The 25,738-nt window shown below is 44.0% G+C and overlaps 1 protein-coding gene and 1 long non-coding RNA gene across 8 annotated transcripts in view; one reads left to right on the top strand and one right to left on the bottom strand.

Moving 5' to 3' along the window:
• ZBTB8A (zinc finger and BTB domain containing 8A) overlaps window positions 1-25,738 on the bottom strand; it is a 58,749-nt gene that overhangs the window by 20,344 nt on the left and 12,667 nt on the right. For 4 of the 7 annotated variants that reach the window (XM_030823328.1, XM_030823333.1, XM_030823330.1 and 1 more), the window contains one exon: window positions 23,094-23,175. Coding sequence is in view for 2 of the 7 variants with exons in the window: in XM_030823327.1 (XP_030679187.1) it covers window positions 17,321-17,340 (20 nt within the window). In the remaining 5 variants the exon portion in view is untranslated. Of the gene's footprint in view, window positions 1-2,313; window positions 2,343-17,320; window positions 17,391-23,093; window positions 23,176-25,738 lie in introns of those variants that run through there. The other 3 variants (XM_030823327.1, XM_030823332.1, XM_030823331.1) reach the window with 2 other exon arrangements.
• Window positions 7,609-18,436, top strand: LOC115837538. Its single transcript, XR_004032551.1, has 2 exons — window positions 7,609-7,667; window positions 18,379-18,436. It is a non-coding gene; the product is annotated as an uncharacterized LOC115837538 (long non-coding RNA).

The raw sequence follows: 25,738 nt of genomic DNA, 5'->3' as shown, positions 1-25,738 counted from the left end.
ATGCCCAGCTAATTTTTTTTTTTTTTTTTGAGACGGAGTCTCGCTCTGTCGCCCAGGCTGGAGTGCAGTGGTGCAATCTCGGCTCACTGCAAGCTCCGCCTCCCGGGTTCACGCCATTCTCCTGCCTCAGCCTCTCCGAGTAGCTGGGACTACAGGCGCCCGCCACCACGCCCGGCTAATTTTTTGTATTTTTAGTAGGGACGGGGTTTCACTGTGGTCTCGATCTCCTGACCTCGTGATCCGCCTGCCTCGGCCTCCCAAAGTGCTGGGATTACAAGCGTGAGCCACCGCGCCCGGCCAGCTAATTTTTTTGTATTTTTAGTAGAGATGGAGTTTCACCATATTGGCCAGGCTTGTCTCGAACTCCTGGACTCAAGTGATCCGCCTGCCTCAGCCTCCCAAAGTGCTGGGATTATATATATGCATGAGCCACTGTGCCCAATCAACGCTCTCTTTAAAAATTTTTTTTTGTTGTTGTTGTTTTTTTCAGACAGAGTCTCACTCTGTAGCCCAAGCTAGAATGCAGTGGCGCAATCTTGGCTCACTGCAATGTCCACCTCCCGGGCTCAAGCGATTCTTCAATCCACCCGCCTGAGCTTCCCCAAATTTTGGGATTACAGGTGTGAGCCACCATGCCTGGCCTCCCTTTAAAATGTTGTCCCATCTACCCTTACAGAAAAATAACAGGAAAATATCAACACTATTATTTAACATTGTCCTGGAAGTACTAGCCAATGAATTAGACAAGATAACTAACTACAACGTGTGAATATTAAAAATAATAAGTTATTATTACTGCAGGTGATACTCTATATCTATAAAGTAAAAAATGTAAAATCAGAAAACTATAAAAGTAAAATTCTTTTCCCATGTTGGAGTAACTGGTACTAGACTTGGCCTTCTGCTATAAACAATTAGAAAAACTGAACAAAATGCATGAAAAAAATTGTTTTCAGACAATGAAATCAGGGAGTATGGGACTGTGATCCCTGAGAGAATGGAACCAAGTGAGGCATGTCCTACTATCACTTTGGCTTTCTGGACTGGAATACAGGAAGAGAAAATCACACTGAATGGAGCAGAGATCAGTGTTCAGGAGCATGAGGTGTCTGGAAGTTTGAGGCAAAGCACCAGAGAAGAGGCAAGTATGCAAAGAGATCAATAACTCTTCACAGGAGCCCTGAGTTGCTATGAGCAGAAAAATTCCCAGAGCTTACACACAGAGAGTTGGAAGATATTTAAGTTGTGTTTTTTTTCTTTTTTTTTTGAGATGGAATCTTGCTCTGTTGCCCAGGCTGGAGTGCAATGGCGTGATCTCAGCTCACTGCAACCTCCGCCTCCTGGGTTGAAGTGATTCTCCTGCTTCAGCCTCCTGAGTAGCTGAGATTACAGGCGCCTGCCACCACACCCGGCTAATTTTTGTATTTTTTAGTAGACCATGTTGGTCAGGCTGGTCTTTTTTTTTTTTTTTTGGAGACGGAGTCTCGCTCTGTTGCCCAGGCTGGAGTGCAGTGGCGCGATCTCGGCTCACTGCAAGCTCCGCCTCCCGGGTTCACGCCATTCTCCGGTCAGGCTGGTCTTGAACTCCTGACCTCAGGTGATCCACCCGCCTCAGCCTCCCAAAGTGCTGGTATTTTAGGTGTGAGCCAGCACACCTGGCTGATAAGTTTTGACCAGCCAGAGTAAACATTCTTTGCTGAAGCTGAACATCCAGGGCATAAAGTAGAGACCCTGGAAGAGTAATATCTTAGTAGTAGGACTAACCTAACACAGCAGTAAAGATAACTCTAGAACTGCCCCAAAGCTTAAAAACAAGCTTCCAAATCAAGCTGATCCATTAACAAATTAACAAGTAAACCAAAATTCAATTAAAGACAGACAACAAAATTCAGACACTCAAAAATATATATTTATGGCCGGGCGCGGTGGCTCAAGCCTGTAATCCCAGCACTTTGGGAGGCCGAGGCGGGCGGATCACGAGGTCAGGAGATCGAGACCATCTTGGCTAACACAGTGAAACCCCGTCTCTACTAAAAATACAAAAAATTAGCTGGGTGTGTTGGCGGGCGCCTGTAGTCCCAGCTACTCGGGAGGCTGAGGCAGGAGAATGGCGTGAACCCAGGAGGCGGAGCTTGCAGTGAGCCAAGATCGCGCCACTGCACTCCAGCCTGGGGCACAGAGCAAGACTCCGTCTCAAAAAAAAAAAAAAAAAAAAAAAAAAAAAAAAATATATATATATATATATTTATAGTGTCCACCATTCCATAAAAAAAGATTAGTGCTGGGCACAAGGGCATGAGGCTGTAGTCCCACCTACTTGAAAAGCTGAGGCAGCAGGATCGCTTGAGTCCAGGAGTTAGAGGCTGTAGCGCGCTATGATCACACCTGTAAATAGCCACTGCACTCCAGCCTGGATAACACAGTGAAAGCCTGTCTCCATAAATAAATAAATAATAAATAAATTTTTTTTTTAAATCAGAAGGAAAATTAGTCAATAGAAACAGATCTAGAAATGAAAGAGATGTTAGAGTTAGCAAAGAAGGATGTTAGCATTAACTATACATACACTCAAAGATTTTTTAAAAAATGAACATATTGAAAGATATAAAAATAGTCAAATAACATTTCTAGAAATTAGGGCCGGGCCTGGTGGCTCACGTCTGTAATCTCAGCACTTTGGGAGGCCGAGGTGGGCGGATCACTTGAGGTCAGGAGATGGAGACCAGACTGGCCAACATGATGAAACTGCGTCTCTACTAAAAATACAAAAATTAGGCTGGATGTGGTGGCTCAGGCCTGTAATCCCAGCACTTTGGGAGGCCGAGGCAGGCAGATCACCTGAGGTCAGGAGTTTGAGACCAGCCTGGCCAACATAGTGAGACCCCGTCTCCACTAAAAACACAAAAATTAGCCAGGCGTGGTGGGCACCTGTAGTTCCAGCTACTCAGGAGGCTAAGGCAGAAGAATCGCTTGAACCCGGGAGGTGGAGGTTGCAGTGAGCCAAGATTGCACCATTGCACTGCAGCCTGGGCAACAAGAGTGAAACTGTCTCAAAGAAAAAAAAAAATGAACAGAGCTTTAGTGAAATGTGGAACAATATCAAACAGTCTAATATATTTGCAACTGAGGTTCCAGAAAAGGTGGGGACAGAAAAAACATTTGAAGAAAAAGGAAAAAACAGAAATAACACTGTAAGGTTCTTATAATATACATGAGAAGTTGGCAAACTTTTACTTAAAAGGCCACACAGTAAATACTTTTGACTTTGCAGGCTATGTGGCCTCCACTGCAACTACTCAACTCTGTCCTTATAGCACAAAATGTGTCATATTTATGTAGACATTTTGGACTTGATGAAAAAATATGTAATTGAATGACCATGGCTATGTTTCCATAAAACCTTATTTACAAAAGCAGGTAGGCATTCAGGCTTGGCTTGAAGGCTGTAGTTTGCGAAATCTGCTATATATGAAGCTCTATAATATGTGATGAGTAATAAGTGAAATGCATATTGTAATGAGGCAAAATGCATATTGTAACCCTGACAGCAACGACTAAAAATAAGACAGAGATTAAGTTAATAAGCCAACAGTGGAGATGAAACAGAATACTAAAAAAGTGCTCAATATTCTTTTCGTTTGTTTGTTTCAGGGATAGGGTCTCGGTTTGTTGTCCAGGCTGGAGTTCAGTGGGAGGATTATAGATTTACTGTAACCTTGAACTCCTGGCCTCAAGTGATCCTCCCACCTCAGCCCCCTGAGTAGCTGGGACTACAGGAGACCACCGTCATGCCTAATTTTTTTTTTTTAATTTTTTGCAGAGATGGGGTCCTGCCATGTTGCCCAGGCTGGTCTTGAACTCCCAGCCCTAAGCGATCCTCCCACCACGGACCCTCAAAGTATTGGGATTACAGGCATGAGCCACCTCAATATTCTTTAACTGAGGCAGGATAAAGAAAAGCAAAAGAACAAAAGATGGGCCAGGCACAGTGGCTCACGCCTGTAATCTCAGCACTTTGGGAGGCTGAGGCGGGTAGATCACAAGGTCAGGAGTTCGAGACCAGCCTGGCTAACATGGTGAAACCCCATCTCTACTAAAAATACAAAAATTAGCCAGGTGTGGTGGCGAGCACCTGTAATCCCAGCTACTCAGGAGGCTGGAGCAGGAGAATCGCTTGAAACCTGAAGGCAGAGGTTGCAGTGAGCTGACATTGTGCCACTGCACTCCAGCCTGGGGGAAAGAGTGAAACTCTGTCTCAAAAAAAAAAAAAGAAAAGAAAAGAAAAAGAACAAAAGACATGAAAAAGAAGTTGGCATAAATAGAAAACAAATAGCAAGATAGTACACTTAAATCCAACTATATTGATAATTATATTAAATGTTAATAGTCTGAACTCCATTTTAAAAGGACATTATCAGGCCAGGCATGGTGGCTTATGCCTGTAATGCCAGCACTTTGAGAGGCCAAAGTGGGCAAACTACTTGGGGGCAGCAGTTCAAGACCAGCCTGGACAACAGAGAGACACCTATCTCTACAAAATAAAAATTAGCTTGGCATGGCGGCATGCACCTGTGGTTCCAGCTACTGATGGGGCTGAGTTGTGAGGATCACTTGTGCTTAGGAGGTCAAGTCTGCAGTGAACCATGTTAGCACCACTGCAACTCTAGCCTGGGTGACAGAGTGAGATCCTGTCTCAAAATAATAAAATAAATAAAACACTTGAGCAATACTATCAACCGACTTGGACAAATTTACATTTACAGCACACTCTACACAACAAGAGCAAAATATGCATTCTTTTTAAGTACATAGCAAACATTAATCAAGATAGACCATACCCTGAGCCATAAAACATGTTATAATTTTTAAAAATTTTTTTATTTTTTAGTTTTAGAGACAGGGTCTTGCTCTTTCAGTCTGGAGTACAGGGCTGCAATCATAGCTCACTATAACCTCAAACTTCTGGGCTCATGCAATCCTCCAGCCTCATCTTCCCAAGTAACTAGGACCACAGGTGCATGCCACCACACCTGGCTAATTTTTAAGTTTTTTATAGAGTCAGGGGTCTGCCTACATTGCCCAGGCTGGTCTCAAACTCCTGGCCACAAGTTATCCTCCTGCCTCAGCCTCAGGGATTTACAGGCGTAAGCCACCACACCTGGCCTAAGTTTTTAGTATATTTAAAGGATTAAAATCACACAGAGTATGTTCTCTGACCACATGGAATCAAACTAGAAGTTAATAGCACATGAAAATCCTGAAATACTTGGAGATTAAACATTAAACTTCTAAATAAATAGACATTTATAGAACACTCTACACAAATCAAAATTTGTTGTTTGTAGTTCAAGCAGTTTAGAGGAAAACGTATAGTTCATTTTTATTTTATTTATTATTTTTTGAGACAGAGTTTTTGCTCTTGTTGCCCAGGCTGAAGTGCAATGGTGTGACCTCAGCTCACTGCAACCTCCGCCTCCCAGGTTAAAGCAATTCTCCTGCCTCAGCCTCCCAAGTAGCTGGGATTACAGGCATGCGCTGCCACACCCGGCTAATTTTTTGGATTTTTAGTAGAGACGGGGTTTCACCATGTTGGTCAGGTTAGTCTCGAACTCCCGACCTCAGGTGATCTGCCCATCTCGGCCTCCCAAAGTGCTGGGATTACAGGCATGAGCCACTGCGCCCGGCCAGGAAAATGTATAGTTTTAAATTCTTATATTAAAAAAAAAAAAAAAAAAAAAAAAAAAAGTTTTAGCTGGGTATGGTGGCTTTTGCCTGTAATCCCAGCACTTTGGGAGGCTGAGATGGGCAGATCACTTGAGCCCAGGAGTTCGAGACCAGCCTGGGCAACATAGTGAAACCCTGTCTCTACAAAAAATACAAAAAATTAGCCAAGTGTGGTGGCTTGCGCCTGTAGTCCCAGTTATTTGGGAGTCTAAGGTGGGAGAATCACCTGAGCCCAGGAAGCCGAGGCTGCAGTGAGCCATGATTACGCCATTGCACATCAGCCTGGGTGATGGGAGTGAGACCTTTCTCAATTAAAAAAAGAAAAAAAGAAAGTTCTGAAAAAATTAATGAGTTAAGTTTCAACTTAAGAATCTAGAGAAGGGCCGGGCGCAGTGGCTCACGCCTGTAATCCCAGCACTTTGGGAGGCTGAGGCGGGCAGATCACGAGGTCAGGAGTTCGAGACCAGCCTGACCAACATGCTGAAACCCCGTCTCTACTAAAAACAAAAAAAAAATTAGCCGGGCGTGGTGGCACACACCTGCAATCCCAGCTACTCAGGAGGCTGAGGCAGGAGAATCACTTGAACCCGGGATGGGGAGGTTGCAGTGAGCCGAGATCGTGCCACTGCACTCCAGCCTGGGTGACAGAGGGAGACCCAGTTTCAAAAAATAAAAAAGAATCTAGGGAAAAGGAGATCAAATTAAACCCAATGTATGTAGAAGGAAGGAAATGAACAAAAAGAAACCAAAGAAATGATAGAGAAAAATCAATGAAAACAAAGCTGGTTACCTATATCAGTATCAATAAATTAATCATTATCAATAAAGATTGATTAACCTTTAGCTAGATCAACCAAGAAAAAAAAAAGAAGACATAAATTACCAGTATTAGGAATGAAAGAGGGAAGCATCACTACAGATTCTACAAACATTGAAAGAATAAAAAGAAACTATTATGAACTCTATGCTAATACATTCAACAAAGTAAATGAAATAGATGAATTCCCTGAGTGATATAAGTGATCAAAATTAGTACAAGAGGCCAGGCATAGTGGCTCACGCCTGTAATCCCAGCACTTTGGGAGACCAAGGCGGGTGGATTACCCGAGGTCAGGAGTTTTGAGACTAGCCTGGCCAACATGGCGAAACTCCATCTCTACTAAAAATACAAAAATTAGCCAGGTGTGGTGGTGTGTGCCTGTAATCCTAGCTGCTCAGGAGGCTGAGACATGAGAATCACTTGAACTCAGGAGGTGGAGGTTGCAGTAAGGTGAGATCACGCCACTGTACTCCAGCCTGGGTGACAGAGTGAGACTGTATCTCAAAAAACAACAACAAAAAAAACCCAAAAAAACCTAGTACAAGAAAAAAATTAAAAATCTGAATAGCCATATATCAAACTTAAAATTTAAATTATTTAAATTATCAATTTAAAATATATTTAAAAACTGCGCACAAAGAAAACTCCAGACCCAAATAGCTTCAGTGTTGAATTCTATCAAACATTTAAGAAAGACATAATACTCATCTATACAAACACTTTCATTAAATAGACAAGGAGAAAAACTTTCAACTCATTTTATGAGGCCAGTATTACTCTGATACCTAAACCAAAGGCATTATAAGCAAATAAAACTATAGACCAATATCCCTTGTAAACATGGACACAAAAATCCTAAATTAGCTGGGCATGGTGGCGTGCACCTGTAGTCCCAGCTACTCAGGAGGCTGAGACAGGAGAATCACTTGAACCTGGGAGGCAGAGGTTGCAGTGAGCCAAGATTGTTCCACTGCACGCTAGCCCAGGTGACAGAGTGAGACTCTGTCTCAAAAAAAAAAAAAAACAAAAAACCCCGACTTAATATTATATTTGTGGCCGGGTGCAGTGGTTCACACCTGTAATCCCAGCACTTTGGGAGGCCGAGGCAGGTGGATCACCTGAGGTCAGGAGTTCAAGACCAACCTGGCCAACATAGCAAAACCCTATCTGTACTAAAAGTACAAAAAAATTAGCTGGGCGTGGTGGCGGACGCCTGTAATACCAACTATTTGGGAGGCTGAGCCAGGAGAATCCCTTGAACCCTGGAGGCAGAGGTTGCAGTGAGCCAAGATCACACCATTGCACTCCAGCCTGGGTGACAGAGTGGGACTTTGTCTCAAAAAAAAAAAAATTATATTTATAAAGCAAATATATATGAAAGGATAATACCAAGTGAGGTTTATCGCTGGAATACAAGATGTTTAACAGTTGAAAATTAATCAGTACAATCCACTACATTAACAGAATAAAAAAAAATAGGGCTATCTCAACAGACACAGAACAGACATTTGAAAAATCCAACACTTATTCATAATAAAAACTCTAGTGAAATAGAAATAGAAGGAAACTTCCTCAGCTGCTAAAGGCCATCTACAAAAAGCCAACTGCTAATATCTTATTTAACTATGAAAGATCAAATGCTTTCCCCCTAAGGCAGGGAACAGGGCAAAGATTTGTGCTCTGAACTATTTCTATCCAACATTGTCCTAGAGGTGTTAGTCAGTGCAATAAGAGATGTTGAAGAAATAAAAGGCACAGGCCCAGCGTGGTGGCTCACGCCTGTAATCCCAGCACTTTGGGAGGCCGAGGTGGGCAGATCACCTGAGGTCAGGACTTTGAGACCAGCCTGACCAACATGGTGAAACTCCGTCTCTACTAAAATTACAAAAATAAGCTGGGCGTGGTGGTGGGCACCTGTAATCCCAGCTACTCAGGAGGCTGAGGCAGGAGAATTGCTTGAACTTGGGAGATGGAGGTTGCAGTGAGCCAAGATTGCACCATTGCACGCCAGCCTGGGTGACAGAGCGAGACTCAGTCTCAAAAAAAAAAAAAAAAAAGAAGTAACAGGCATAAGGAGTAAAAAGGAAAAAGAAAAACTGTTATTGTTTATAGATGACACAATCATGTACACAGAAAATCCTATAAAGAATCTTCTTGAACAAATAGCTGAATTTAACAAGGTCACAGGATACGGGATCAACATATGAAAATCAATTTTATTTCTATATGTTAGCAATGAACAGTTGGAAAATAAAATTTTTAAACAATGCATTCGTAAAAGCACCAAAAATGCTTAGGGGTCAATATAACTAAATTATTTGCAAACTCTATATATTTAAAACTACAAAACACTTGAGAGAAATATAAACAATCTAAATAAATGGAAAGATAAGCCATGCAGATGAATTAGAAGAAACAGTTAATGTGTCAATTCTATTCAAGTGGGACGTACAGGATTAATGTAATCCCAACAAAATCCAAGCAAATTTATCTTTGTAGAAAGTATCAAGCTGCTTCTAAAATTTAAAGGGAATTCGGTGGACCTAAAATAACCAAAACAATTTTGAAAAAGGAGAAGAAAAGGGAACCTACCGTACGTAATTACAAGACTTACTATAACTATGGTAACCAAGATAGTGTATTATTGGCAGTAAGACAGGCACATAGATCAATGGAATAGAGTCCAGAAATAGACACATGAATATATTATCAATTGATTTTTTAGTCAGGTTCACTTTATCAATTGGCTCTTGACAAAGATATCACAGTCACTCAATGGGGAAAGGTTCATGTTTACAAACAAATGGTGCCAGAACAACTGGTATCCGTTACAGAAGAAAAAATAATCTTGATTCTTACTCTACACAACATACAAATTTTCATTTGACAAGGATCATAGAAAAAGTTTATAGAAAAAGATCATGGTAAAAGCTAAATTTCAGAAGAAAACAAAGGAGAAAGTCTTCGGGACCTTGGGGTAGGCAAAGATTTCTTTTTTTTTTTTTTTTTTTTTTTTTGAGACGGAGTCTTGCTCTTTCACCCAGGCTGGAGTGCAGTGGCGCGATCTCGGCTCACTGCAAGCTCCGCCTCCTGGGTTCACACCGTTCTCCTGCCTCAGCCTCCCGAGTAGCTGGGACTACAGGCGCCCGCCAACACACCCGGCTAATTTTTTGTATTTTTAGTAGAGACGGGGTTTCACTGTGTTAGCCAGGATGGTCTCGATCTCCTGACCTCGTGATCCGCCCGCCTCGGCCTCCCAAAGTGCTGGGATTACAGGCTTGAGCCACCGCGCCTGGCCCAAAGATTTCTTAAGACACAAAAAGTGTGACGTACACCAAGTGCAGTGGCTCGCACCTGTAATCCCAGCACTCTGGGAGGCCGAGGTGGACAGATTGCTCCAGGAGTTCAAGACTAGCCTGGGGAACATAGCAAAACCCCATCTCTATTTTTTATAGAAAATAAAATAAAATAAATAAAAAGCATGAACTATAAGAAAAAGTTGACAAATGGCTTTGTCAAAATTCTGCCCTTTTAAAGATACCATTAAGGAAAGGAAACCCAGCCGGGCGCAGTGGCACATGCCTGTAATCCCAGCACTTTGGGAGGCCGAGGCGGGCGGATCAGGAGAGGTCAGGAGATCGAGACCATCCTGGCTAACACGGTGAAACCCTGTCTCTACTAAAAATACAAAAATTAGCCGGGCGTGGTGGCGGGCGCCTGTAGTCCCAGCTACTTGGGAGGCTGAGGCAGGAGAATGGCGTGAACCCGGGAGGTGGCAGTGAGCTGAGATCGCTCCACTGCACTCCAGCCTGGGCAACAGAGCAAGACTGTCTCAAAAAAAAAAAAAAAAAGAATAGGCAGAACTAATCTATAATCACGTAGGGGAGATTACAGTTGCCTGAAACTGGGAACGAAACAGGAGGTTCTACTACAAAATGGCATAAGAAAAAAAGGCATGAGGGAAATTGTAGGTGATGAAAATGTTTCATATATTATTTATGGTGATTATTACATATGAACATATGTCAAACATTAAATTGTACATTTACAATGGGGGCATTTTACTGTATGTAAATTATATCTTAATTTTTTCTCTAGATGGAGTCTTGCTCTGTTGCCCAGGCTGGAGTGCAGTGGCATGATCTCAGCTCACTACAACCGCTGCCTCCCAGCTCCCAGGTTCAATCAATTCTCCTGCCTCAGCCTCCCTAGTAGCTGGGATTACAAGTGCGTGCCACCACACCTGGCTAATTTTTTTTGTATTTTTAGTAGAGATGGGGTTTCACCAGTTAGCCAGGCTGGTCTCAAACTCCTGACCTCATGATCCGCCTGCCTCGGCCTCCCAAAGCGCTGGGATTACAGGCGTGAACCACCGTGCCCAGACTAAATTATATCTTTTTTTTTTTTTTTTGAGACAGAGTCTTTCTCTGTCGCCCCTTGTGTCTGAAACATTCCTCACCCAGGAGTGAAGGATCTTCACATAACTTGTTCCCCAACTCTACACAAGTCTTTGCTTAAATGTCATTTCATCAGAGGTTTCCTTGACAAGCCCATCTTTAGTATGGGAAGCTTTAGTTAATCACTATGGCTCAATAGCTATTGTCATAGAAACTATACCATATGAGGTATAGATTAGGAAACATGATAGTTGTCTTCCAATACTGAAAGGCAATTATGTGGAAGAACTAGAATTATTTTGTTTTTGTTATTATGTATTTTTTATTATTATTATTTTTGAGACAGAGTCTTGCTCTGTCGCCCAAGCTGGAGTGCAGTGGCACTATCACAGCTCATTGCGGTCTTGACTTCCCAGGCTCAGGTGACCCTCCCACCTTAGCCTCCTGAGTAACTAGGACTAGAGGTATGCGCCACCATGCCCAGTAATTTTTTCTTTTTTTTGTAGAGATAGGGTCTCACTATTTTGCCTATGCTGGTCTCAAACCTCTGGGCTCAAGTGATCCGCCTACCTTGGCCTCCCAAAGTGCTGGGATTATCTATCGGCATGAGCCACTGCACCTAGCTGTAGAATTCTTCTTCTTTTTTTTTTTTTTTTGAGACGGAGTCTTGCTCTGTCGCCCAGGCTGGAGTGCAGTGGCACGATCTCGGCTCACTGCAAGCTCCGCCTCCCAGGTTCACGCCATTCTCCTACCTCAGCCTCCCGAGTAGCTGGGACTACATGCGTCCACCACCACGCCTGGCTAATTTTTTGTATTTTGAGTAGAGATGGGGTTTCACCATGTTAGCCAGGATGGTCTCGATCTCCTGACCTCATGATCCACCCGCCTCAGCATCCCAAAGTGCTGAGATTACAGGCGTGAGCCACCGTGCCCAGCCAGAATTATTCTCTTAATAGGTCTAGTAGACTAGGCTTCCAGACTAAGCACTAGAATCTAAGCTCCAAAAGGTATGAGTCTCTGTTTTTTCCACCTCAGCATCCCTAGCACAGTGCACAATGTCCTGCATATAGATGCTCAGTCAGTATTTGTTGAATCAATAAATATTCACTAAAAAGCAAATGGACCAAAATATAGGACTAAAGGGAAATGAATTTGAGCTCATAAAGAACAGCTATTTATTTATTTATTTATTTATTTTTAATTTAAAAAAATCTTTTTAAAGACGGTCTCGATCTGTCACCCAGGTTGGACTACAGTAGGTGATCACAGCTTACTGCAGCCTCAGACTCCTGGGCTCAAGAGGTCCTCTCGCCTCAGCCTCCTGAGTAGCTGGGGTTACAGGGCACGCCACCACGCCCAGCTAATTTCTTAATTATTTTGTAGAGACACAGTCTTGCTATGTGGCTCAGGTTGGTCTTTAACTCCCAGCCTCAAGTGATCCTCCAGCCTGGACCTCCCAAAGTGCAGGGATTATGGGCAGGCATGACCCACTGTGCCCAGCCTTGAAGTGGATTTCTTTTTTTTTCTTTTTTTGGGGGGAGGGGACAGGGTCTTGCCCTGTCGCCCAGCCTGGAGTGCAATGGCATTATCACGGCTCACTGCAGCCTCAATGTCCTGGGCTCAAGCAATCTTTCAACCTCAGTCTCCTGGCTGGGACTACAGGCACATGCCACCATGCCTGGCTAATTTTTGTGTTTTTTGTAAAGATGGGGTTTTGCCATCTTACCCAGGCAGTCTCGAACTCTGAGCTCAAGCAATCAACTCACCTTGGCTTCCCAACGTGTTGGGATTACAGGCATGAGCCACTGCACTCAACCAAAATGTATTTCTTACTGTGGGTTTTGGTAAGAAAAATTTGAGAAACACTGGGCCAAACTGATTAACAACAGAATTAGTCACTTTGCAAAGTAACACTTTCTATGCTACCACTGTAGCAGAGGTGAAATGTCATTGATTTAGGGTGACTGCATTTGGTAGGAGGTGGGACTGTACGATCTCTCAGGATTGTTCCAGCTTCAACACTTTTAAACTATTTTGTTGCAGTTAAATGATATACTACATATGTTCCTGTTTGTTACAATGAGATCCTGAAATAAATCAAGTTATACCATAAATGCCAGCATAAGTTGTTGGGGTTTTTTTTTTTAGATACTCTAAAAATGAGAGAAACTATTGGTTCTACTTTGTGTATTAATTGTTTTAGGTATATTTTGCTATTGAACATGTGTGCTTAATTATTTGGTATTTTAGTGAAAGATTAGAGACAGAGAGATGAATCCTTTTTCCTTTAGAGGTTATAGGTCAAAGGCTGAGGGTAGAGAATTTATACCCCTAAATTCTAGAGAGGGAATTTCATTCTGCTTTTAAAGAACAATTCTGTTAAAAACAGGCTATTGGCTTCCATTACCCAGACATCTGTGCTACATTTCCACTTACCTAATAAAGCTCCAGACTTTTTTTCAATGTGAAATCATAAAAGCTCCAGACTTAAAGTGGCCCAAAAGTATTATGGTTTTATCACAGCTTATAACGTAAAAATTCTAATGTATCAATCACACTAGAGAAACACTGAAGCTTGGCACTGGGATGGAGTAAAAATGGTAAAATACCAATCATCTCGAGTTCTTAGGGATGAGTTATTCTGGTGCACTATTTTCTAAGGAATGAGAAATAAAGCAGTAATGTCCTTTGAGACCCTAAGGTAAAGAAGCCATAGAAATCTGGTGTGTCCCTTTCTGAGTGCTGTCACTTCTCAGCACTCAAATACTGCAATGTCCTCAGGACCAGTGACAGCATGCAGTCTGCTCACCGTGCCCATGGTTTCAAATTAGCTGTTGCAAAACTGAGATAAAATGACCTTGCTGGCATCTCAGTATCAATTTTGCATAATGTCAAAATACAGCTCTGGTATCAATAACATTATTAAGAAGCAAGATGTACTCCCCATCCTCTTTAATGTTTTGTCTCAGAGGCCATTCCACCTAAGAGATGACCAGGTTCTATGATGGGGCTTCCTCAACCCCTCTGGCTTGAGAGTAAGGTGACTGGGGAAGAAGAGCCTGTCTAAAATAAATTATCCTTAGGAAGAAGTTGGCCGGGTGTGGTGGTTTATGCCTGTGATCCCAGAACTTTGGGAGGCTGAGGTGGGCAGATCACCTGAGGTCAGGAGTTCGAGATCAGCCTGGCCAAGATGATGAAAAAGACACACACACACACACACACACACAAATTAGCTGGGTGTGGTGGTGGGCGCCTGTAATACCAGCTACTTGGGAGGCTGAGGCAAGAGAATTGCTTGAATCCAGGAGGTGGAGGCTGCAGTGAGCTGAGATCACACCATTGCACTCCAGCCTGGGTGACAAAGTGAGACCTTGTTTCAAAAAAAAGAAAAGAAAGAAAGAAAAAGAAAAAGAAGGTGTCAGCCCTAGGGGGGAAAAGGAGAGAAATCCTGTAGGGTAGGGAATCAGGTCTTACAACTTTTCCTCATTAACTCCCTTTCCTTAGCGTGATCATAGCTCACTGCAACCTCAAACTCCTGGGCTCACGGGATCCTCCCGCCTTGGCCTCCCAAACTGTTGGGATTACAGGGTGAGCCATTGTGCCTGGTCTTGCTTCTCTTAACGTCTTCCCACTCCCAACCTCATTCTCATATGATTCTATCAGGAGCCTCTGGCAGTAGATAATTTGCCTCTGGGGGAAATGCAAACAACTAATAATCCCTGAAAAAGATAACTAATCTTATAAGAAACAGAAAATAAGAGTTAAAACAATAAAGTACCTTGTAAGGATGTGAAATAATGAATGAGGTACTCAGTATACCTACTTTAAAAATGTACCCTTGTTTGAAATGAAACCTAAATCCCAAATGCAGTACATAACTCTGTGGACATGTCTTATAATATAAATGATTTACATTTTATAATACCAAAATAACAGTTTATACATAAAAACATTTCGGTACTTAAAAATAGCTCAAGGCTGGGAGTGGTGGCTCATGCCTGTAATCCTAGCACTTTGGGAAGCTGAGGTGGGTGGATCACTTGAGGTCAGGAGTCTGAAACCAGCCTGGCCAACATGGTGAAACCCCATCTCTACTAAAGTACAAAAAAATTAGCTGGGTGTGGTGGTGGGCGCCTATAATCTCAGCTACTTGGGAGGCTGAGGCAAGGCAGGAGAATCGCTTCAATCAGGAAGGTGGAGATTGCAGTGAGCTGAGACTGCGCCACTGCACTCCAGCCTGGGCGACAAAGCAAGACTCAACTCACCAAAAAAAAAAAAAAAAAAAAAAAAGCCGGGCACAGTGGCTCAGGCCTATAATCCCAGCACTTTGGGAGGCCGAGGCAGGCGGATCACCTGAGGTCAGGAGTTCGAGACCAGCCTGACCAACATGGAGAAACCCCGTCTCTACTAAAAATACAAAATTAGCTGGGCGTGGTGGCGCATGCTTGTAATCCCAGCTACTCGGGAGGCTGAGGCAGGAGAACTGCTTGAACCCAGGAGGTGGAGGTTGTGGTGAGCTGAGATCACGCCATGGCACTCCAGCCTGGGCAAGGCAACAAGGGTGAAACTCCATCTCAAAAAATAAAAATAAAAAAATAGCTCAGGGGCTGGGCAGGGTGGCTCATGCCTATACTCCCAACAGTTTAGGAGACCGAGGTAGAAGGACTGTTTGAGCCCAGGAGTTCAAGACCAACCTGAGCAACATAGTGAGACCCTGTTTCTACAAAAAAAAAAAAAAAAAAAATTAAAAAATTAGCTGGGTGTGGTGGCCTCCTATAGTTTGGAGGCTGAGGCAGGAGATTCGTGTGAGCCCAGGAGTTCGAGGCTGCAGTGAGCCACGATCACATCACTGCACTCTAGCCTGGATGGCAAACTGAGACTGTGTCTCAAATAAAAATAAATAAAAAATAAAAAAGTGTGTACCACCTCCTTCCACTCTCTCTCTTGCTCCTGCTCCCGCATGGGAGACATGGGATTGAGTTGTGTCCCCCAAAATTATATGCTGAAGTCTTAAACCTGGTACCTACACCTGAGACCTTAATTTGCAAATAGGGTCTTTGCAGATATAATCAAGTTAAGATGAGGTCACCCTGGATTAGGGTGGTATCATTATAAGGAGAGATCTGGAGAAAGGAGGACACTGAGAAGACACACACAGGGGCTGGGTGAGGTGGCTCACACCTGTAATCCTAGCACTTTGGGAGGCCAAGGAAGGGCAGACTGCTTGAGGCCAGGAGTTCCAGATCAACCTAGGCAACAGGATGGTCTCAAAAAAACAAAAACAAAAACAAAACCACACACACAGAAGGAAGAGCACCACGTGAAGACAGAAGCAGAGGATGGAATGATGGAGCTACAACAGAAGGAATGCCAAGGATTGCTGGCACCCACCAGAAGCTAGGAAGAGGCAAGGAAGGACTCTGCCCTACAACCTCCAGAGGGAGCATGGCCGTTTAACACCTTGATTTCAGACTTTAGCCTCCAGAACTGTGGGAGAAGAATCAACATACGTTGCTTCGTAGGTGATGTGATGCTAGGGTAGATGCTTGAAAGGCAAGTATGTTTTCACTCAGAAAAAAAAAAAAAGAGGAAAAGCATTCTAGGCAGAAGATATAGTTTGAGCCAAGGCACAGACTGGTATAATCAGAAAATAGAAAGTAAGTTGTTCAATATGGCTGGAGCACAGGGTGCAAAAGAGATGGTGAGAGATGGGTGGAGCACCTTATTTGCTTCATTAAAGAGTTTGGATTAGACCCTGTAAGCACTGGGATGGGGGTGGGGGGCATTAAGGGGTTTGATCAAATCAAGCAGTAAGAACGTCATTGGCAGTGAGACCAGGCAGGAAGCAGTTGTAATCTAGACAAAATGGTAGGGGTAGAAATGGAAGTGGTTGGGCTGGGCATGGTGGCTCATGCCTGTAATCCCAGCACTTTGGGAGGCCAAGGTGGGCAGATCACTTGAGGTCAGGAGTTTGAGACCAGCCTGGTCAACATGGTGAAACCCCGTCTCTACCAAAAGTAGAAAAATTAGCCAGGCATGGTGGCATGTGCCTCCTGTAATCTTAGCTACTCAGGAGGCTGAGGTGGGAGAATTGCTTGAACTTGGTAGGCAGAGGTTGCAATGAACTGAAGTTGCACCACTGAACTTCTCCAGCGTGGGTGACAGAGTGAGACTACATCTCAAAAAAAAAAAAAAAAAAAAAGAATGTAAGTCGTTGTAGGTAGTGGGATGGTGGTATGAGTCTGTTTTCTGTTACTTATAACAACAACAACAAAACACTGAAACTGGGTAATTTATAAAGAAAAGGAGAAAAAGCAGAAAAAAAAATCATGAAGAAGATAAAGGAAAAGAAGACAAATAAATGAAATGTATGTATTACAGTTCTGAAGGCTGAGACATCCCAGGTCAAGGGTCCACACTTGGCAAGGGCTTTCTTGCTGGTGGAGACTCCTTGCGGAGTCCTGGGACAGTGCAGAAGGATCGGTAGTGATATGGTTTGAATCTGTGTCCCTGGCCAAATCTCATGTCGAATTGTAATCCCCAGTGTTGGACGTGGGGCCTAATGTGAGGTGACTGGAGGACCACTGGGGCAGAGTTCTCATGAATGGTTTGGCACCATCCCCCCTTGATACTGTACAGTGAGTGAGTTCTCACGAGATCTGGTTGTGTGAAAGTGTGTGGCACCTCTCTTCTGCCTACTCCAGCCATGTGAAGATGCCTGCTCCTCCTATGCCTTCCACCATAACTGGAAGCTTCCTGAGGCCTCCCCAGAAGCAGAAGCTACTATGCGTCCTGTACAGCCTGCAGAGCTGTGAGCCAATTAAACCTCTATTCTTTATACATTACCCAGTCTCAGGTATTTCTTTATAGCAATGCAAGAACGGGCTAGTACAGGTGGCAAGGGGGCTGAGGGTGCTCATATCTCCCTTCCTCTTCTTATAAAACCACTAGTTCCTCCCATGATAACCCACTAATCCTTCATAATCCAATCACCTCTTAATGGCCCCACCTCTCAGTACTGCCACATTGCGCCACGCATGGTGGCTCATGCTTGTAATCCCAGGACTTTTGAGAGGCCAAGGCAGGCAAATCGCTTGAGCCCTGGAGTTGGAGACCAGCCTGGGCAACATGGCGAAACCCCATTACTACAAAAAATACAAAAATTAGCCAGGCATGGTGGCATGCACCTGTAGTCCCAGGTACTCAGGAGTGTGAGGTAGGAGGATCACCTGAGCTTGGGGAGGTTGAGGCTGCAGTGAGCCGTGATCATGCCACTGCACTCCAGCCTGGGCGACACGGTGAGACTCTGTCTCAAAAAAAAATACTGTCACATTGAGGATTAAGTTTCAACATGAGTTTTGAAGGGAACCAACATTTAAACCACACTAGTGGTGATGAATATAAGTAGACAAGGCCAAGACAGGTGGTTCACTGGAGGTCAGGAGTTCGAGACCAGCCTGGCCAACTTGGTGAAACCCCATCTCTACTAAAAATAGAAAAATTAGGCCGGGTGCGGTGGCTCACGCTTGTAATCCCAGCACTTTGGGATGCCGAGGCGGGTGGATCACGAGGTCAGGAGATCGAGACCATGGTGAAACCCCGTCTCTACTAAAAATACAAAAAAAAAAAAAAATTAGCCGGGCGTGGTGGCGGGCGCCTGTAGTCCCAGCTACTCGGAGAGGCTGAGGCAGGAGAATGGCGTGAACCCGGGAGGCAGAGCTTGCAGTGAGCTGAGATCACGCCATTGCACTCCAGCCTGGGTGACAGTGCCAGATGCCGTCTCAAAAAAAGAAAGAAAAGAAGTAGACAGAGATAAGCCAGAGGTAGAATCAGCAGGACTTGGAAGCAGCATAAATAACAGTGGGTAAACACATGGGCTATGCCATCAAAGTGAATCTAAACCCTGGCTCTGCTGTGGTTTACACATCCATTTCCTCACCTATAAATGGGGGTTTATAAGAGTGCAGTACCTACTTCATGGAATTGTAGATTCAACGCGACATTGCAAATGTCAAGAACTCCGCAGGTGCCTGGGACATTGTAGCTGCTCAATAATGTATGAGCTGCTGTTATAATTCTTATCATCATTGCTATCAATCACCAGTTAGATACAGAAGATAACCACAAACTTACTGAATTCCAAACTTATTACTGCAGCCTTTTCTTAACCGCTGAAATTTACTCCTTCATCTGTGTCTCCTTTCTTGGGAATTAGTACCACTATTTCCCTCTAGTGCCTAATCCAGGACCCAGGAACCGTCCCAGGCCAAACCTTTCCTTTCTCAGCCTCCATATCTATTCCCTCAGACTTGGAGACTAACAAACGAATAAGTAAATGAATGGTACATGTTGAAAGTTCCCTACATGATTTCTTTTCAATGTGTTCTGCTCTCAGGATATCTTCCCACCTCCAGATGTTTGATGAACTTTTTTTTTTTTTTTTTTGAGACGGAGTCTTGCTCTGTCCCCCAGGCTGGAGTGCAGTGGCGCGATCTCGGCTCACTGCAAGCTCCGCCTCCCAGGTTCACGCCATTCTCCTGCCTCAGCCTCCCGAGTAGCTGGGACTACAGGCACCTGCCAACACGCCCGGCTAATTTTTTGTATTTTTAGTAGAGACGGGGTTTCACCGTGTTAGCCAGGATGGTCTCGATCTCCTGACCTCGTGATCCGCCTGCCTCGGCCTCCCAAAGTGCTGGGATTACAGGCTGGAGCCACCGCGCCCGGCCTTGTTTGATGAATATTTACTTCCGTGTGTGTGTGGTGTGTGTGTGTGTGTGTGTGTGTGTGTTTAATACTTAGCTCTTCTAGAAAGTATTTGGTGTACTGTGTGATGAGAAGATCTAAATTTTTCCCTAAGTAGCTAACTACTGTAGATAAGAAGGAGGGAGGGGTGAGAAAGGAAGAAAAAAAGAGAAAATGGCCAGGTGACTAGATGCTAAGATAAATGATTGGTAGCATTTACACTGTTACCTCTTGTTTAAGGTTTGATTTTCAGAAACTGATCAGAAACGTAATTTTGTTCCACAAAAAGATGATCTGTTTCTTAGAGGCAAATAAATGCCTTCCTACTTCCCTCCTTTTCCCCCAACCTCTGTCTTTAATCAAGCTCACAGAGTTTGTATATAGGTCTATATATGTTATATAGGTGTATGTGATATGTCAGATATACCATATATACAAGAAAGACACAAGGCCATTTTATAAATTATGATGAAATATGTAAACATCAAAGGGACAGATATTTGTTTTCCACTGACCAACATATTCTCCTTTCCTTATGAGGAAGTGATATGGAAAGTCAGTCATTAAAATGTTGCTCACTGAGCATGAAGTCAGTATATTATGGATGTCTGGATATACACTCAGGAAACCTAGGCTGGAGATAAAGATTTAGAAATCATCAACAGAGGGTGGCATTTGAAAGACTTTAATAACTGATGATAAGAGTTTGGTAAAATGGACCAGGCGGGGTGGCTTACATCTATAATCCCAGCACTTTGGGAGGCTGAAGCAGGTAGATGTTTGAGCTCAGGAGTTTGAGACTAGCCTGGGCAACATGGTGAAACCTCATCTCTGCAAAAAAAATACAAAAACTAGCTGGGTATGGTGGCACGGGCCTGTAGTCCCAGCTACTTGGGGGCTGAGGTGGGAGGATCACTTGAGCCCAGGAGTTGGAGGCTGCAGTGAGTTCGGATTATGCCACTGTCCTTTAGCCTCAGGGACAGAGCAAGCAACATTTTATTTAAATTAAATGTTATCTAATGTTTATTTAAATTAAATGTTAATAAGATGGTTTCTATACATTTACATTTAGCATTATTTGCCCTAGAATCCAAGGCAAAGCAAACAAAAACAAAATCCCAGAGAAACACAAATTATTTATATAGTTCTCACATCATTTTTTTGAGATGGAGTCTGGCTCTGTTGCCCAGGCTGGAGTGCAATGGCGTGACCTTGGCTCACTGCAACCTCTGCCTCCTAGGTTCAAGTGACTCTCCTGCTTCAGCTTCCCAAGTAGCTAGGACTACAGACACACACCACCACGCCTGGTTAATTTTTGTACTTTTAGTAGAGACGGGGTTTCACTATGTTGGCCAGGCTGTTCTCGAACTCCTGACCTCAAGTGATCCACCTGCCTTGGACTCCCAAAGTGATGGGATTACAGGTGTGAGCTACCGCAACTGGTCTTTTCCCTTTCCCTTTCATCCTTGAATGCGTATGATTCAAAAATAAGAAAACACTCTACTGACATGGAAAGTTAAGAAAGTTAAGTTCCCTTGTATTATATGTATTGGTCTATACCTTGCCTTTCCTTTTTCTTTTTTTTTCTTTTTTTTTGAGACGGAGTCTCGCTCTGTCACCCAGGCTGGAGTGCATTGGCGCGATCTCGGCTCACTGCAAGCTCCGCCTCCCGGGTTCACACCATTCTCCTGCCTCAGCCTCTCCGAGTAGCTGGGACTACAGGCGCCCGCCACCACGCCCGGCTAATTTTTTGTATTTTTAGTAGAGACGGGGTTTCACCGTGGTCTCGATCTCCTGACCTCGTGATCCGCCTGCCTCGGCCTCCCAAAGTGCTGGGATTACAAGCGTGAGCCACTGTGCCCGGCTGCTTTTTCTTAAATTAAGTTTGAGGCCAGAATGGCAAAATAGATTTTTAAAAATTGGCTGGGCATGATGGTGCAGGCCTGTGGTCCCAGCTACTTGGGAGGCAGAGACAGTGGATTGCTTAGGCCCAGGAGTTGGAGGCTGCAGTGAGCTATGGTAATACCACTGCACATCAGCCTGGGCAACAGAGCAAGACCCTGTCTCTAAAAAATAAAAAATTGTGGCCGGGCGTGGTAGCTCACACCTGTCATCCTAGCACTTTGGGAGGCCGAGGCAGGTGGATCATGAGGTCAGGAGTGCGAGACCAGCCTGGCCAACATGGTGAAACCCTGTCTCTACTAAAAATATAACAATTAGCCGCAGCGGTGCACGCCTGTAATCCTAGCTACTCAGGAGGCTGAGGCAGGAGAATCGCTTGAACTCGGGAAGTGGAGGTTGCACTGAACTGAGATCATGTCACTGAACTCCACCCTGGGGGACAGAGTGAGGCTCTGTCTCAGAAAAAATATATATAAATAAAAATAAAAAATTGCATGTGCCTGTAGTCCCAGCTACTTAGGAGGCTGAGGTGGGAGGGTCACTTGAGCCCAGGAGGTTGAGGCTGCAGTGAGCAGTGATTGCACCACTGCACTCCAGCCTGGGCACACAGACACTGTCTCAAAAAAAAATTAAATTAAAATTAAATTTTTTTTTAATTTGAAACAAGAAATTGGGAAGACCAGAGTCCAGAGAAATAACTGGTTTAGAAGAAAAGCAACAACTTTGGTTTTATGTATGTTAGATTTGAGAGGAATGGGAAATCAGGTAGATATGGCCAGGAGGCCACTGGAAATGCTGGTCTGAAGTTCACAGGGACACTCAGACTTGAAGATAGAGGAGTAAGAGAATCTGCAAATAGCGATTAGGCTGTTAGCAGAAATGAAGGGGCTCAGGGGAAGCATGGGCTGAGAGGGGAACCTGGAGGATTGCCCATGGTTGTGCAGCAGGATGGGGAAAAGAAGCCAGTGTTACAGACAAGGAATTACAGGGAGAATTCAGAGAGCTTCATGACACATTAGCCAAGGGTGGAGAATTTCAAGAAAGATGCAGTGAAGGGGTTAAAGGGCCAACAGGCAGAACTAAAGTAGCTACCTGCGTTGTCTCATTTAATCCTCACATGCAACCTATTGAGGAGATGGTATTATTATTATTTTTTTTTTTGAGACGGAGTCTCGCTCTGTCGCCCAGGCTGGAGTGCAGTGGCACCATCTCGGCTCACTGCAAGCTCCACCTCCCGGGTTCACGCCATTCTCCTGCCTCAGCCTCCTGAGTAGCTGGTACTACAGGCGCCTGCCACCACGCCCGGCTAATTTTTTGTATTTTCAGTAGAGACAGGGTTTCTCCATGTTGGTCAGGTTGGTCTCGAACTCCCGACCTCAGGTAATCTGTCTGCCTCGGCCTCCCAAAGTGCTGGGATTACAGGCGTGAGAAACTGCGCCCAGCCCCAGAATTCTACTTTTTATCTATGCATTTAAGTGAGGTAGATGAAGAATTAAAATTTGTCATACCTGGAAATTTATGAATGCTGCTCTTGAATGGAGTAAAAAAGGGAAGATTCTAAGTCAAACAGTCTGTGTTTGGAGGATTGTCCTGTAGAGAGAAAAAAACAGATATTTATAATGTACTTTTGTAATAAGAGGCAGAAAGATCTGCTAAGGTACATAATATTTATTTAAATAAATTATATAAGGGCCAGGCACAGTAGCTCACGCCTGTAATCCCAACACTTTGGGAGGTCAAGGTGGGCAGATAACCTGAGTTCAGGAGTTTGAGACCAGCCTGGCCAATATGGTGAAACCCCATCTCTACTAAGTATACAAAAATTAGCTGGGCATGGTGGCAGGTGCCTGTAATCCCAGCTACTCGGGAGGCTGAGGAGGGAGAATTGCTTGAACCCAGGAGGCAGAGGCTGCAGTGAGCCAAGATCGTGCCACTGCATGCCAGCCTGGGCGACAGAGCAAGACTCCATCCCAAAAAAAAAAAAAAAAAAAATTATATAAGAGCCTCTGTCAGATACCATTCTTAACATGTAAAAATAGATGATCTGGCACAGATTATTATTAATAATAGTTAATAATAATAGTTAATAGAAAATCATTAATAATTAGTAATATAATCTATAACAAATATGTAATATAATATATAATGATATAAAATATAATATACAATAGAAATAAATAATATTATTAATAACAGAAAGATAATTTGGCTTCAAATTGGCTTGTAACTCTTTTGAAAGAAATATATACATTTTATATACATATTTTTATGTTTTATATATATAACTTTTTAACCTCACTCTTAATATTAAAGTTTATAAGAAGAGATTTCCAATATTATAATATATTACGGCAAATCAAAAGCAATCCTTTTTTTCGTTTTGTTCTGGTGTTTTTGAGATGGAGTCTCACTCTGTCACCCAGGCTGGAGTGCAGTGGCGTGATCTCAGCTCACTGCAACCTCCGCCTCCTGGTTCGAGCAATTCCCCTGCCTCAGCCTCCCGAGTAGCTGGGATTACCGGCGCACGCCACCACGCCTGGCTAATTTTTTTGTATTTTTAGTAGAGACGGAGTTTTTCCATGTTGGCCAGACTGGTCTCGAAATCCTGACCAACCTCAGGCAATCCTCCCGTCTGGGCCTCCCAAAGTGCTGGGATTACAGGCGTGAGCCACCGTGCCTGGCCATTTGGTTTATTTTTTGAGACAGTCTCACTTTGTCACTCAGGCTGGAGTGCAATGGCACAATCACGGCTCACTGTAGCCTTGATCTCCCAGGCTTAAGCGATTCTCCCTCTTCAGTCTACCAAGTAGTTGGGACTACAAGTACCCACCACCAAGCTTGGCTAATTTTTTTATTTTTTAGAAAGATGAGGTTTCGTCATGTTGCCCAGGCTGGTCTCAAACTCTTGGGCTCAGGCAATCCCTCCACTTCGGCCTCCAAAAGTGCTGAAATGATAGGCATGAGCCACTGTCCCCGGCCCAAACATACTTTTTAACTTTGACAAGAAAATAAACTGAAGACAACACTATTCAAAGGCAGGCCAGCAGATGATACCAAGATAGTTAAGTCCTATTGCTCTTTTCCTCCAAATGTCATCAATGTGGGATTACAGGTATGCACCACCACACCCGGCTCATTTCGTATTTTTAGTAGAGACGGTGTTTCTCCATGTTAGTCAGAACCCCAATGTCAGGTGATCCGCCTGCCTCAGCCTCCCAAAGTGCTGGGATTACAGGGATGAGCCACTGTGCCCAGTCTTTTTTTTTTTTTTTTGCGACAGTCTCACTCTTGTCACTCAGGCTGGAATGCAGTGGTGTGACCATGGCCCTGACCTCTCAGGCTCAAGTGATCCTCCAGCCTTAGCCTTCTGAGTAGCTGAGACTACAGGTTTACCAGGCTAAATTTTGTATTTTTGTAGAGACAGGGTTTTTCCATGTTGCCCAGGCTGGTCTTGAAACCCTAGGCTCAAGTGATCTTCCCACCTTGTTGGAATAATAGGCATGAGCCACTGTGCCTGGCCCCAAATTAATAGTTTTTGAGAACAACTCGTTGCCACACTAAAAGCTCATCTGTCACCTAGCCCTAATGAGTTAGAAGGGCATTCAGAGAATGGCATTTACTTGGAATGCTTCACTGCTTCAACACTGCCGCTTAAGGGCATATTAACTACTGTCCAGTGTACTGGGTGTGTGCAGTGGTAATGTGTGGCCTTTTTTTTTTTTTTGAGACGGAGTCTCGCTCCTGTTGCCCAGGCTGGAGTACAATGGCACAATATGGCTCACTGCAACCTCCGCCTCCCGGGTTCAAGCGATTCTCCTGCCTCAGCCTACCGAGTAGCTGGGACTGCAGGAGCCTGCCACAATGCCCGGCTAATTTTTGTATTTTTATTAGAGGCGGGGTTTCACCATATTGGCCAAGCTGGTCTCGAGCTCCTGACCTTGTGATCCGCCTGCCTCGGCCTCCCAAAGTGCTGGGATTACAGGCGTGACCCACCGCACCTGGCCTAATTTGTGGCTTTTTAACAGAACTGATTTCTTTTTCCTTTTTCTTTTGGTTTTTGCTGCAGGGTCTCATTCTCACCCAGGCTGGAGTACAGTGGCACGAGCTTGGCTCACTGCAACCTCTGCCTCCCAGGTTCAGGGATGCTTGCACA

This window comes from Nomascus leucogenys, chromosome 12 (genome assembly GCF_006542625.1).
Source record: "Nomascus leucogenys isolate Asia chromosome 12, Asia_NLE_v1, whole genome shotgun sequence".
Classification (NCBI taxonomy): Eukaryota; Metazoa; Chordata; class Mammalia; order Primates; family Hylobatidae; genus Nomascus; species Nomascus leucogenys.
Note: the sequence above shows the minus strand (reverse complement) of the source record. Positions and strands in the feature narration are given on the sequence as shown.